The following is a 15,543-nucleotide window of genomic DNA, read 5'->3' on the forward strand; positions in this document are numbered from 1 at the left end:
TTAGCGGTTAGTGTTGAGAAAATTATTTCCCTCTACATACAAAAATACAGATTTGAACACTATGAAAACAATCAGGACAAGTACCATGAAAAATTGGTCCTTCAAAAGAAAAAGGGGGGACTGAGGGCAATGTGAGGCTTTGTCTGCTGTTGGGACAAACCAACAGGAGCCAAGGCTTTGGGGCCCAAAACCACTCCAAGTGAGCAGAGTCCAGCCCCAGAGCTGGTCAGAGCGGGGGGTGCCCACCCCAGGGTGCCCGTGTCGGTTGAGAAGCCAGGGTGGGAGCTCTGACCAACCAACAGCATAAACCAAAGTTTACCACATGGGATCACCTCAGAACACCCCCCAGCTGTGTCTAAACTGTTAAAGGAAATAGGCGTTTACGAAGGAAAGTGTAATGGTTATTAAATTAACCTGACTCCCCCAAAGTACCCCTGGGCCAAGTACCAATGAGTGATCACCTAGAGTTACTAGCCATCTGACTTGACTTCCTTTGTTAGAAAAAAATTACATATTCTGGCCCTTCAGAAAGGACAAAAAAGCTACAGTTTTGTTTCAGTAAATCCATTCCTTCATGTTGCAACGGCTCAGCTAGTTTCCTCAAGATTTTTCGTGTCCTGCGGGGGTGGGGCAGCAAGAGGGGGCATCTAGAGTGTGATCCTGTAGTGATGTCATCAAGCTCCTCAGAGCAGGGAATCTGTTTTGTTCAGGCCCCAAACCCCACAGGGCCTCGAGGCTACCCAGGTCCACCAACCAATCAGATCCAGTGGAAGGTGAGCCCGGGACCAGCGGGGGTGGGGATGGAGGAGGGGTGGGTCCCGCAGATGCAAGCAGCAAAGCCAGGCCGGCAAACACCCTCTGGTTCACTAGCCCCGGACAACGGGCCTTTTCATGGGCTTAGCCCCAGAGAAGGGAAGTCAGAGCACCAAGGATGCTGTTCTTTTCTGAAAAATATATTTTAAAAAATAAATAAAAACTTACCACATATCTATTAGGTTCTTTGATATCTACTGAGGGGAAATGTTCCTGTATGATGAAATCTAATAATGTCCTGGAAATTAAAAGGAGATAGCATCAGTGTTCCTCAGAATACAGTATTGAATATCCAATCACCTAAATCCACCCTGCAATTCATTAATTCATTAGATTCCACACTTAAAATTTTATTTTATTTTAAATATTTTTGTTAATCCTCACCTGAGGATATTTTTCCATTGATTTTTAGGGAGAATAGAAGAGAGAGAGAAAGACAGAGAGAAACATCAATTTGAGAGAAACACATTGATTGGTAGCCTCCTGCATGAGCCCTGACCAGGGCCCAGGCCAGGGAGGAGCCTGTAACCAAGGTACATGCCCTTCACTGGAATGGAACCCGGGAGCCTTTGGTCTGCAGGCCGACACTCTACCCACTGAGCCAAACCAGCTAGGGCTCACACTTAAAATTTTTAAAAATTAAAATAAGACTGTACCCCCAAAACAGCAATAGAGAAATATTTCCTCAATATTAATCAAAACTGGAACTATGTTTCTAACATCATATTAGATACCATCTTATTATGTTACAAATTCAGATTAATCAATAAACATCCATGGAATATCTACAAGCCCTGTGCAAGTGATAGGAAGAAGAAGGATAAGACTCAGGCCCAGCCCTCAAAAAACATATAGTTGATTAGAGGATAACATATAAAAAATAATGACATTACAGCACAATGCATGCAATAATGGAAATATATATACGAAGTATAAAAACAACAGAACAGCCCTGCCAGAGTGGCTCAGTTGGTTGAGTACTGTCCCATGCACCAAAGGGCTACTGGTTCAATTTCCGGTCAGGCCATATACCTGGGTTTCAGGTTTGATCCCCAGTCGGGGAGCACACTGAAGGCAGCCAACTGATGTCCCTCTCTCTTCTCTCTCTCTCTCTCTCTCTCCCTCCTTCCCTCCCTCCCTCCCTCCCTCTCTGTCTCCCCCTCCTTTAAAATCAATAAAAACATATCTTTCAATGAGGATTAAATAAATAAATAAAATAAGTATACTTATTTATAGAAAACCAAAAATATTTAACTTGGTGCTCTCCCTCCAGGGAGCATGCCCATGCCATTCTCTTCCCCCTCTCCTTTCCTCAAAGGCACGTATTCCCTAACTTCTAAGGGACCCCATGAGACTTGCAATCAGGGGAGCAATGGGCAGCAGCAGCTCCATCTGGGCTAACCCCCTGAACCTGTCTCCAAGGCCCACTTTTCTCTGAATTCCCCGTGAACTAAAGCAGCCCAGCCTAGGCTCTCCTGTTGCTTCTTCTGTGCCCTCCCTTCTTTCATTGTCCTAAGTATATTTTTGCTGCAGTCAATAAATTCTTGCTTGCTTTTCTCTCCCCCCATTCCCCCGGCCCACACACACAAGTTAACTTCCCAACACATAAACAAGCATTTTTCAATTATCTTCTACCACTTAACAAATGTCATTTTCTAACCTTAGTAAATCCAGTTCACCATAATGAGTCAAAATTTCTAATGATCCGATTCTAAACCATGATTTTGCAACGCGAAGCACTACTGCACCTGCAAAAGAAACATTTACTTCAGCACAAACTATTTCAGACTATGCAAACATAATCTAAATTAGTGGTTCTCAACCTTCCTAATGCCGCGACCCTTTAATACAGTTCTTCATGTTGTGGTGACCCCCAACCATAAAATTATTTTCGTTGCTACTTCATAACTGTAATTTTGCAACTGTTATGAATCATAATGTAAATATCTGATATGCTATATGTGTTTTCCAATGGTCGCGACCCACAGGTTGAGAACCGCTGATCTAAATGCTTTTCTTAAAAAATAAAATTATTTTAATAAAAAAGAATTCAGTATCTGTATTGGAAAAACAACTAACTTATACCCTTGGAAGTATCAAGGATTTTTTTCTATATTTCTTTAAGCCTGAATCAGTTAGAATGTTAGGAGCCACAACACTTTCAGAAATACCAAGGCTCTGACCTACCTAAAGACTACTCAGTTAAATCATTAGGTTCCAAACATCAAAATCCCACTATCTCCTCAATTGTGAGTTAGTGAATTATTGAGTTACTAGTGGCCCAGTGCACGAAGTTCATGCACATTAAAAGGGAATTAATTAGAGGGTGCAGGGACACAAGCCTCACATACGTGGGCCGGCACAGGGGGAATGGGGACGCGAGCCTCATGTCCCAGGACCCATTGTCAGGATCGGGGACACAAGCCTCAAGTCTCCAGACCAGTGCGGGGGACGGGGACGTGAGCCTCACATCCCGGGGCTGTTGCCGGGGTCGGGGACATGAGCCTCATGTCTCCAGGCCAGTGCAGGGGGTAGGGACGCAGCCTGCTGATTGGTCGTTAAATGACAGCTTTCCGACCAATTTGCATATTATCCTATTATAAGTATAGATTTCTATGGCATAGTCCCTACAAGTTCCTTTCATTTGTGTAACTAACTGAAAGTTAACTTCAATAAATAAATGTTTGCAAGGATCAGCCATAGCTGCTTGCTCCGCCCTGTTGATTCTCTGAGACCCTGCCCCACCCAAGCTGCGGCAGAGGCTTTTGCATATGACTGCCCTGGCCCTTTGCAATCTGAAAATTACCTAACAAACTGCAGCTGGGCAAGACAGACTCAGAACTTCCAAGAGAAGGCCCAATGCTCCACAGCAGCTTGCATTGCTTCACAGCTGGGCCTCATTTGGGCACCTCCAAACCCCAAACAAGGAAGGGGAATTTGCAGATCTCTTTGTAGCTCCTGCTGGGTAGCCTCAGGAAGAGGCTAAATTAGCATCTCCTTAGATCCAAGAGCCAGTGTACCCAGTGGTCAGAGTGGGACCATCCAATTACAACTCCTCAGATCCATAAGGGACACACTCAGGGGGCAGACTCGGTGAGCACCAAAGCCCCATTGAAGCAAGTCTTGCCTCATAAGGGTGTCTCCAGCACAGAAGTTCTCCCACCGTAGACACAGCTGACTCTCACAGCCAATTGGCCTGGAGGTCAATTCCTCCCAGTGATACCTACAACAGTCAAGGCTTAACTACAACAAGACTGTGCACAAAGCCCACAAAAGGGTGCACCAAGAGTGTCCACCTCTGGTAATTGGGGAGGCTGAGCCACTGGGCCCTATAGGACACCTAGCACACAAAGCCACTCTACCAACACAGGGAAGCATAAAAAATATGGAGACAAAGAAACAGGTCACAAATGACAGAAATGGAGGAAAGCAAATGACTGGATATAGAGTTCAAAACCACACTTTTAAGGTTTTTCAAGAACTTACTAGAAACCACGGATAAATTTAGTAAGACCCTCAAAAAGTCTGGTGAGACCGCCGATAAATGTAGTGAGACCCTCAAGAAATCTAGTGAGACCCTCGAGGTTATGAAAAAGGACCAACTAGAAATTAAGCATACACTGACTGAAATAAAGGATATTATGCAGAGTTCCAACAGCAGACTAGAGGATCCCAAGAATCAAGTCAAAGATTTGAAATACAAAGAAGCAAAAAACAGCCAACCAGAAAAGCAAAATGAAAAAAGAATCGAAAAATATGATGATAGTGTATGGAGCCTCTGGGACAGCTTCAAGCGTACCAACATCCAAATTATGGGGGTGCCAGAAGAAGAGAGAGAGCAAGATACTGAAAACCTATTTGAAGAAATAATGACAGAAAACGTCCCCTACCTGGTGAAAGAAATAGACTTACAAGTCCAGGAAGCCCAGAGAACCCCAAACAAAAGGAATCCAAAGAGGACCACACCAAGACACATCATCATTAAAATGCCAAGAGCAAAAGTCAAAGAGAGAATCTTAAAAGCAGCAAGAGAAAGACAGTCAGTTACCTACAAGGGAGTACCCATACAAATGTCAGCTGATTTCTCAACAGAAACTTTGCAGGCCAGAAGGGAGTGGCAAGAAATATTCAAAGTGATGAATGCCAAGAACCTACAACCAAGATTACTTTATCCAGCAAAGCTATCATTCAGAATTGAAGGTCAGATAAAGAGCTTCACAGATAAGGAAAAGCTAAAGGAGTTCATCACCACCAAACCAGTATATATGAAATACTGAAAGGTATCCTTTAAGAAGAGGAAGAAGAAGAAGAAGGTAAAGATACAAATTATGAACAACAAATACACATCTATCAACAAATGAATCTAAAAATCAAGTAAATAAATAATCTGATGAACAGAATGAACTGGTGATTATAATAGAATCAGGGGCATAGAAAGGGAGTGGACTGACTATTCTTGGCGGGGGGAAAGGGGTGTGGAGGATGTGGGAAGAGACTGGACAAAAATCGTGCACCTATGGATGAGGACAGTGGCGGGGGTGGGGTGAGGGCGGAGGGTGGGGGGGGGAATCGGGTAGAGGGGAGCTATGGGGGGAAAAAAGAGGAACAACTGTAATAATCTGAACAATAAAGATTTAATTAAAAATAAATAAATAAATAAATAAATGTTTGCATATGTTCTAACTATGAATACACTGAAGAAATAAATTGAATCTATGCATTTTGTATTTGGGTTTGTTTGAAATTCTGTATAACTGCCTTCTGTTTTGATTATAGACGTTAGTAATACAATTAATAAATAGAATTCATGTTTCTTGCTTTTAGGAAATGCTGTACTTACATGTGTTTAGATATCAAGGTGAAGTCTATCCGAGGGGCTCCTGCTTTGTTGGTGCTGTTCTTCAATAGACTTCCTGCTACCTCTGGGCCTTTGTGCTGGTCTCCCCTGCTATACCTACCTCACACCCTCTTCACCCCATCCTGAAATCTTTCCTAATCTTATACTCAAGATCAATTCCCAACCCTGGGCGGGTAGCTCAGTTGGTTCGAGCATCATCTAATACACCAAGGTTGCGGTTTTGATCTCCAGTCAGGGTACATACAAGAATCAACCAATGGATGCATAAATAAGTAGAACAACAAATCAATGTTTCTCTCCCTGAAAATTAATAAATTTTAAAAATATATTTTAAAAGATAATTCCCACTTCCTCCATAAAGCTAAAATGTTCCCCCTGTTACTGACTTCAGATCTTTTATTGTTCATCTATTCCATGTATCTAAGTCTTTTCTCTATGGAGACTAAGGACTATGATATATACTCACTATTCCTGGACACCTTGAGTTTAGTCCAATGGTAGGCACAGAAAAAGGGTCGATAAGTATTTTCTGGATTGACTGAATTACCGTATACTCAGGATGTATTCACAATATTAATCTAGACATTTATTTTCATGTGGGGGTTTTTTGAGCAATAAAAATGTAGTCACTTAGAAAACATAAGAGCTCAGTAAGTTATTCTAATGTCTATTTAATGAATAGGCATTGAATCACTGAATGTTATCACTAAAAGACACAAAATGTATCACCTAATCTAACAGCCTTATTTTAGATAGAGAAACAGGGCCAGAATGTAACTTCCTCCAAGTGACAAATCAATTCCCACAGAGCTGGTCACATATTCTGTTTGCCTGTCCAGCACTTTTCTCAATATACCACAGTGGCTGCTGGGCAAATAGCATAAAAGCACAATCAAAATATCTGTATATATGTGAACATTTAGATATAGAAATTCTAGTAATGGCCTAAAAAGGAGAAATACGGGGAACTACTTGGAACCTTTAAGATTGTGATTTGGAATTCACATTAACAATATAAGGATAAACAAGATTGACAAACCTCTAGCCAAGCTCACCAAGAACCAAGAGAGAGGACCCAAATAAACAAAATCAGAAGTGATAGAGGCGAAATAACAACAGATCCCACAGAAATACAAATGATTGTTAAAAAATACTATGGACAACTCTACTCCAACAAAGTAGACAACCTGGAGGAAATGGACAAATTCCTAGAAAAATACAACATTCCAAAACTCAATCAGGCAGAATCTAAAAATCTCAATAGGCCAATAACTATGGAAGAAATTGAAGCAGTCATCAAAAAGCTTCCAGCAAACAAAAGCCCAGGACCAGACGGCTTCACAGGGGAGTTTTACCAAACATTCAAGGAAGAACTAAAACCTATCCTCCTCAGACTACTACAAAAAATTCAAAAGGAAGGAACACTTCCAAGCTCATTCTATGAAGCCAGCATCACCCTAATACCAAAACCAGGTAAAGACAACACATTGAAAGAGAATTACAGGCCAATATCCCTCATGAACATAGATGCCAAAATCCTCAACAAAATCTTAGCAAATTGGATCCAGCAGTACATCAGAAAGATCATACACCATGACCAAGTAGGATTTATCCCAGGGATGCAAGGATGATACAGTATCCGCAAATCAATAAACGTGATACATCACATAAACAAATTGAAAGAAAAAAAACACAGTCATATCAATTGATGCAGAAAAAGCATTTGACAAAATCCAACACCCATTTTTGATAAAAACTCTCAGCAAGGCGGGAGTAGAAGGATCATACCTCAACATAATAAAAGCCATATATGACAAACCCACAGCCAACATCATACTCAATGGACAAAAACTAACACCATTTCCCCTAAGAACAGGAACAAGACAGGGATGCCCACTCTCACCACTCCTGTTCAACATAGTACTGGAAGTATTAGCCATTGCTAATAGACAAAGAGAAGAAATAAAAGGCATCCAAATTGGAAAAGAAGAAGTAAAACTGTCCTTATTTGCAGACGACATGATATTATACATACAAAAACCCTAGAGACTCCATCAAAAAACTACTAGACTTAATACATGAATTTGGCAATGTAGCAGGATACAAAATTAACCCCAAGAAATCTAAGGCATTTCTATATACCAATAGTGAACCTACAGAAAGAGAGACTAAAAAAACAATCCCATTTACCATCGCACCAAAAAAAATAAGCTACCTAGGAATAAACTTAACTAAAGAGTTTTAGACCTCTACTCAGAAAACTACAGGACGTTGAAAAAAGATATAGAGGAAGACATAAACAGATGGAAGAACATACCGTGTTCATGGATTGGTAGAATCAACATCATTAAAATGTCCACACTACCCAAAGCAATCTATAAATTCAACACACTTCCCATTAAAATACCAACGGCATACTTCATAGATCTAGAATGAACTCTCCAAAAATTCATCTGGAATAAAAAAAGGCCCCTAATAGCTGCAGCGACCCTGAGAAAGAACAAAGTAGGTGGGATCTCAATACCAGATATCAAGATGTATTACAAAGCTACTGTTCTCAAAACTGCCTGGTACTGGCACAATAACAGACAGATAGATCAATGGAATAGAATAGAGAGCCCAGAAATCGGCCCGAATCAATATGCTCAATTAATATTTGACAAAGGAGGCAAGAACATACAATGGAGTCAAGATAGTCTCTTCAATAAATGGTGTTGGGAAAATTGGACAGATACATGCAAGAAAATGAAACTAGACCACCAACTTACACCATACACAAAAATAAACTCTAAATGGATAAAGCACTTGAAACTAAAGAGAAAATGAACAAATGGGACTACATCAAAATAAAAAGCTTCTGCACAGCAAAAGAAACCATCAACAAAACAACGAGAAAACCCACTGCGTGGGAAAACATATTTGCCAATGTCATATCTGATAAGGGCCTAATCTCCAAAATTTATAGGGAACTCATACAACTTAACAAAAGGAAGATAAACAATCCAATGAAAAAATGGGCAAAGGATCTAAATCAGCCGTGGGCAAACTACGGCCCTTGGGCCGGACCCGGTCCGTTTGAAATGAATAAAACTAAAAAAAAAAAAAAAGGACCGTACCCTTTTATGTAATGATGTTTACTTTGAATTTATATTAGTTCACACAAACACTCCATCCATGCTTTTGTTCCGGCCCTCCGGTCCAGTTTAAGAACCCACTGTGGCTCTCGAGTCAAAAAGTTTGCCCATCCCTGAATTCTAAATAGACACCTTTCAAAAGAGGACATTCAGAAAGCCAAGAGACATATGAAAACTTGCTCAAAGTCACTAATCATCTGAGAGATGCAAATCAAAACAACAATGAGGTACCATCTCACACCTGTCAGGCTGGCTATCATCAACAAATCAACAAATGACAAGTGCTGGAGAGGATGTGGAGAAAAAGGAACACTCGTGCACTGCTGGTGGGAATGCAGACTGGTGCAGCCACTATGGAAGACAGTATGGAGTTTCCTCAAAAAACTAAAAATGGAACTCCAATTTGACCCTGTAATCCCACTTCTAGGAATATATCCCAAGAAACCAGAAACACCAATCAGAAAGGATATATGCACCCCTATGTTCATAGCAGCACAATTCACCATAGCTAAGATCTGGAAACAGCCTAAGTGCCCATCAGTAGATGAATGGATTAGAAAACTGTGGTACATCTACAGAATGAAATACTACGCTGCTGTAAAAAAGAAGGAACTCTTACCATTTGCAACGGCATGGATGGAACTGGAGAGCATTATGCTAAGTGAAATAAGCCAGTCAATGAAGGAATAATACCACATGATCTCACTCATTCATGGATAATAAAGATCATTATAAACTTATGAACAATAATAGATACAGAGGCAGAGCTGCCTCAAACAGATTGTCAAACTGCAGTGGGAAGGCCGGGGAGGGTTGGGGAGCAGGAGGGAGGGGGGTAAGTGATCAACCGAAGGACTTGTATGCATGCATATAAGCATAACCAATGGACATAAGACACTGGGGGGTAGGGGAAGCCAGGGGATTGTCAAGGGCGGGGAAAAAAAGGAGACATATGTAATACTCTTTGTAATACTTTAAGCAATAAGACAAAAGTAAATAAATAAATAAATAAATAAAATTTAAAAAAATAAAAAAAACAATATATATAAGTCACAGCCACAGAAGTAAGCAGTGTTGTTTCCATCATATGAACAGTCTGTGGTTGGACTCTCATTTCCAATCACCATTAACAAAAAGACCTGCATAGTTGTTATAGGCTTGTGTGCAATAATGTCCATTTTATCCAGATGAAATTAAAGTGGAGAGATACCATAAAAACACATAAGCCTTGCCCAGTCAGTGTGGCTCAGTGGTTGAGTATTCACCCATGAACCAAGAGGTCACCAGTTCAAATCCGGTCAGGGTACATGCCCATGCTTCAGGTTTGATCCCCAGTAGGGGGCGTACAAGGGGCAGCATATAGATGTTTCTGTCTCAGGGATGTTTATCTCTCTATCCCCCTCCTTTACCCACCCTCTCAAATCAATAAAATTATTTAAATATATATATAACCCTTAATTCATTTAAGCATAAATACTTTGGGGGATTTTTTTTTAATGAAAATCCTATCAAAACATATTATGCACTAAGTATAAAGAACATAAAATGTGCTCTGGTGCCCTAGTCGGTTTGGTTCAGTGGATAGAGCGTCGGCCTGTGGACGAAGGGTCTCAGGCTCGAATCCGGTCAAAGGCACATGCCCAGGTTGCAGGCTCGATCCCCAGTGTGGGGTGTGCAGGAGGCAGCCAATCAATGATTGTCTCTCATCATTAGTGTTTCTATCTTTCACTCTCTCTCCCTTTCTCTCTGAAATCAAAAAAAAATATATATATATATATATTTTTAAATGTGCTCTGGTGAATCACTATGAACCTCAGTAAAAATGCTGCCCTGTGATGCAGTGACCCAATAAAGCATGGAAGGCTGTCAGCAGGGCTTGGTAGCTCTGCCTTTTAAGCAGTTAAATATGTTTATTATCAATTTTTAGGTCCCCTTTCTCCCCAAAGATTCAGAGTCAAATTTCTTAGTCTCTCCCTTTTTACTGTTCTACAGCACACATTCTTATCCCCTTTCTAATTTTTTTTTCTAACCTACTAAGGTTGAGGAAAAGTTAATAGAACTTATTGGAAGTAAACATGAAGTAAGAGCAGCCAGGCTTTAAGGAAAGGTCCGAGGGCTTTGCTAGAAGGAAAGTGTGTGAACTTTCATGTACTAGCTTTGTAACATTCTGTAAACTGTCCATAAACATTTTTTGTTCACTTCCCAGATGTTTGCTGTTTGAAATGGATGGATTAGTGATGTAAGAATGTGGGAGCCGAAACCGGTTTGGCTCAGTGGATAGAGCGTCGGCCTGTGGACTGAAAGGTCCCAGGTTCGATTCTGGTCAAGGGCATGTACCTGGGTTGCGGGCATATCCCCAGTGGGGGATGTGCAGGAGGCAGCTGATCGATGTTTCTCTCTCATCGATGTTTCTAACTCTCTATCTCTCTCCCTTCCTCTCTGTAAAAAATCAATAAAATATATTTAAAAAAAAAAAAAAAGAATGTGGGAAAGGAAATGCTATTATAATATCACTAGAGGCCCGGTGCACAAAAATTTGTGCACTCAGGGGGGTCCCTCAGTCCGGCCTATGCCCTTTTGCAGTCTGGGACCCCTCGGAGGATGTCACCTGCTGGCTTAGGCCTGCTCCCTGGGGGGATTGGGCCCAAGCTGGCAGTCAGACATCCCTCTGGCAGCCCAGCAGCCCTCGGGGGATGTCCACTTGCCAGTGGGGAGCAGACCTAAGCTGCAGTCTGACATCCTTATTTCTCCTGAGGAGGCAGGAGAGGCTCCCGCCACCACCGCTGTGCTGGCAGCCATCAGCCTGGCTTATGGCTGAGCAGAGCTCCCCCTGTGGGAGCGCACTGACCACCAGGGGACAGCTCCTACATTGAGCATCTGCCCCCTGGTGGTCAGTGTGTGTCATAGTGACCAGTCATTCCCAGTCATTCTGCTGTTAAGGTCAGTTTGCATATTACCCTTTTATTATATAGGATAGAGGCCTGGTGCACAGGTGGGGGCCGGCTGGTTTGCCCTGAAGGGTGTCCTGGATCAGGGTGGGGTCCCGCTGGGGTGCCTGGCCAGCCTGGGTGAGGGGCTGATGGTTGTTTGCAGGCTGGCCACAGCCCCTTCAGGGTAGGGGTCCCCGCTGGGGTACCTGGCCAGTCTGGGTGAGGGGCTGAGGGCCATTTTCAGGCTTCCCACACCTCCTTCAGGTGGGGGTCCCTGACCAAGGACCACGGTGACTGAAGCTCCCAGCCTTTCCTTTTTTTGTTTTTTTTTAATTCGCTCCAGCTCTGTGGCCATAGAGACTGGAAGCAGGTATCTGGGGTTTATTTACCTTCTATAATTGAAACTTTGTTGCTTTGAGTGGAGCTCAGAGCCGGCCGGGAAGCTTGGCTTTCTCTATCATTGGGGCAACCAAGCCTCCTGCTCGCTCCAGCTCCGTGGACATGGCGGCTGGAAGCAGGTATCTGAGGTTTATTTACCTTCTATAATTGAAACTTTGTTGCCTTGAGAGGAGGCAGCAGCTGGCCGGAAAGCTTGGCTTCCTCCATCATTGGGGCAACCAAGCCTCCTGCTTGCTACAGCTCCATGACTGCTGGCTGCCATCTTGGTTGGGTTAATTTGCATATAGTCGCTCTGATTTGGCTGGTGGGCATGGCTTAAGGTATGGTCAATTTGCATGTTTGTCTATTATTAGGTAAGATAATGCTAAAAAATCTAGAAGAACCACAGGTCATTCTTTAAGAAGACTGAAAAGATGTCCAATATCTATTGTTTTTAAAGAACTTAGTCTTGCACCCCTATGTTCACTGCAGTGCAATTTACAATAGCCAAGATCTGGAAGCAGCTCAAGCACAATCAGTAGATGAGTGGATAAAAAAGCTGTGGTAAATTTACATATGGAATACTACTCAGCTGTATAAAAGAATGAAATCTTACCCTTTGCGACACCATGGATGGACCTGGAGAGTATTATGTCAAGTGAAATAAGCCAGTCAGAGAAAGACAAATATCATATGATTTCACTAATATGTGGAATCTAATGAACAAGATAAACTAACAAACAAAAGAGAAACAGATAGAAAACAGACTGACAGCTGTCAGAGGGAATGGAGGTTGTGGGGCTAAAAAGGTGAAAGGATTAAGAAAAAAACAAAACTCATAGACACAGACAACAGGGGGGTAAAAGGGTGGGGAAGGTAGAAAAGGGTAAAGAGAGGATAAATAGTGATGGAAGGAGACTTGATTTTGGGTACTGAACACACAATACAACATACAGATGATGTATTATAGAACTGTACACCTGAAACCTATACAATTTTATTAATCAATGTCACCCAAAAAAGTCAATAAAAAGTTAAAAAAAAAACTTAGTCAAATTTTATACAAGTAATCTAAAAACTGATATTACCTCGTTCTTTCACAATGTTCCCATTGTAGAACTGATCTCTCCATACTTCATCATCACTTACAACTAGACTGGAACATAAGAGAATCAAACAATTAAAGTTACACTTTAACTGCAAGCAAGCTATCAAGAAGCACCTAAAGCCCTAGCTGGTTCTGCTCAATGGTTAGAGCATCAGTCATAGACTGAAGGGCTACGGGTTCTATTTTTTTTTTAAATATATTTCTTTATTGGTTTCAGAGAGGAAGGGAGATGGAGAGAGAGATAGAAACATCAATGATGAGAGAGAATCATTGATTGGCTGCCTCCTGCACGCACCCCACTGGAGATTGAGTCCGCAACCCAGGCATGTGCCCTTGGCCGGAATCGAACCTGGGACCCTTCAGTCCGCAGGCCGACGCTCTATCCACTGAGCCAAGCCGGCTAGGGCCTACAGGTTCTATTGTGGACAAGGGCACATACCTCAGTTGCAAGCTCAATGGCTCAATCCCCGGCCGTGGTCAGGGCACATGCAGGAGGCAACTAGTCGAGGTGTCTCTCTCACATCTATGTTTCTCTCTCTCTGTCTCTCCCCCTCCCTTCCACTCTCTCTAAAAATCAATGGTTACTGGCACAAGAACAGGCAGATAAATCAATGGAACAGAAAAGAGAACCCAGAAATTTACCCAAACCACTATGCTCAATTAATATTTGACAAAGGAGGCAAGAGCACACAATTGAGTCAAGACAGTCTCTTCAATAAATGGTACTGGGAAAATTGGACAGGTACATGCAAAAAAAATGAAACTAGACCACCAACTTACACCATACACAAAAATAAACTCAAAATGGATAAAGGACTTAAATGTAAGTCATGAAACCATAAAAGTCCTAGAAGAAACCATAGGCACCAAAGTCTCAGACATCTCTCATAGCAATATGCTTACTGATACATCTCCTAGGACAATGGTCGGCAAACTTGCGGCTCAGCAAACCGCAGCTCGTGAGCCACATGTTGCTCTTTGGCCCCTTGAGTATGGCGGTATTTTGTGGAAAACTCAAACTCAAGGGGCCAAAGAGCCGCATGTGGCTCACGAGCTGCGGTTTGCCGACCACAGTGCTAGGACAATGGAAACTAAGGAGAAAATAAACAAATGGGACTACATCAAAATAAAAAGTGTCTGCACTGCATAAGGAACCATCAACAAAACAACAAGAAAACCCACTACATGGGAGAACATATCTGCCAATGATACATTGGATAAGAGGTTAATCTCCAAAATATATAAGGAACTAATACAACTTAACAAAAGGAAGACAAACAATCCAATTAAAAAATGGGCAAAGGACCTAAATAGACTCTTACCCAAAGTGGACATACAGAAAGCCAAGAGACATATGAAAAAATGCTCAAAGTCACTAATCATCCGAGAGATACAAATCAAAAAGACAATGAGATATCACCTCACACTAGTCAGAATGGCTAGCATCAACAAATCAACAAACAACAAATATTGGTGAGGTTGTGGAGAAAAGGGAACCCTAGTACACTGCTGGCAATGCAGACTGATGCAGCCATTATGTAAAACAGAATGGAGTTTCCTCAAAAAATTAAAAATGGAACTCCCATTTGACCCAGTAATCCCACCCACTTCTAGGATTATACCCTAGGAAACCCAAAACACTCATCAGAAAGAATATATGCACCCCTAGGTTCATAGCAGTGCAATTACAATAGCTAAGATTTGGAAATAGCCTAAGTGCCCATCAGTAGATGAGTGGATTAAAAAGCTGTGGTATAAAAATAAATAAAATGAAGGATAAAAATCATATGATAATACCAATTGATGCAGAGAAAGCATTTAAAAAAAAAAAAAAAAAAAAAGCTGTGGTATGCCCTAGCTGGTTTGGCTCAGTGGATAGAGCATCGGACTGTGGATTGAAGGATCCTGGGTTTGATTCCAGTCAAGGGCACATACCCGGGTTGTGGGCTTGATCCCCAGTAGGGGGTGTGCAGGAGGCAGCCAATTAATGATTCTCTCTCATCATTGATGTTTCTATCTCTCTACCTTCCTCTCTGAAATCAAAAAATTATTTTTTTAAAAAAAAGCTGTGGTAAATTTACACCATGGAATACTACGTGGCAATAAAAAAGAAAGAACTCTCACCATTTGCAACAACATGGATGGACCTGGAGAGTATTATGCTAAGCAAAATAAGCCAGTCAGAGAAAGATAAGTATCACATGATCTCACTCATATGTGGACTCTAATGAATCAAATAAACTAATGATCAAAAATAGCCCCAGAGACATAGAAGCATGAACAAACTGTTGAACCTCAGAGGGAAGGAAGAGGAGGGTGGGT

At 41.7% G+C, this 15,543-nt stretch overlaps 1 protein-coding gene across 10 annotated transcripts in view; it reads right to left on the reverse strand.

Annotated features, from left to right (window-relative positions):
• LOC118673513 (protein adenylyltransferase SelO-like) overlaps positions 1-15,543 on the reverse strand; it is a 78,335-nt gene that overhangs the window by 40,158 nt on the left and 22,634 nt on the right. For all 10 annotated transcript variants that reach the window (XR_004973400.1, XR_004973399.1, XR_004973402.1 and 7 more), the window contains 3 exons: positions 13,202-13,269; positions 2,474-2,561; positions 982-1,051 (listed from right to left, as the gene is read on the reverse strand). Coding sequence is in view for 7 of the 10 variants with exons in the window: in XM_036344441.1 (XP_036200334.1) it covers positions 982-1,051; positions 2,474-2,561; positions 13,202-13,269 (226 nt within the window). In the remaining 3 variants the exon portion in view is untranslated. The remainder of the gene's footprint in view (positions 1-981; positions 1,052-2,473; positions 2,562-13,201; positions 13,270-15,543) is intronic.

Source organism: Myotis myotis, unplaced genomic scaffold (genome assembly GCF_014108235.1).
Source record: "Myotis myotis isolate mMyoMyo1 unplaced genomic scaffold, mMyoMyo1.p scaffold_m19_p_1, whole genome shotgun sequence".
Classification (NCBI taxonomy): domain Eukaryota; kingdom Metazoa; phylum Chordata; class Mammalia; order Chiroptera; family Vespertilionidae; genus Myotis; species Myotis myotis.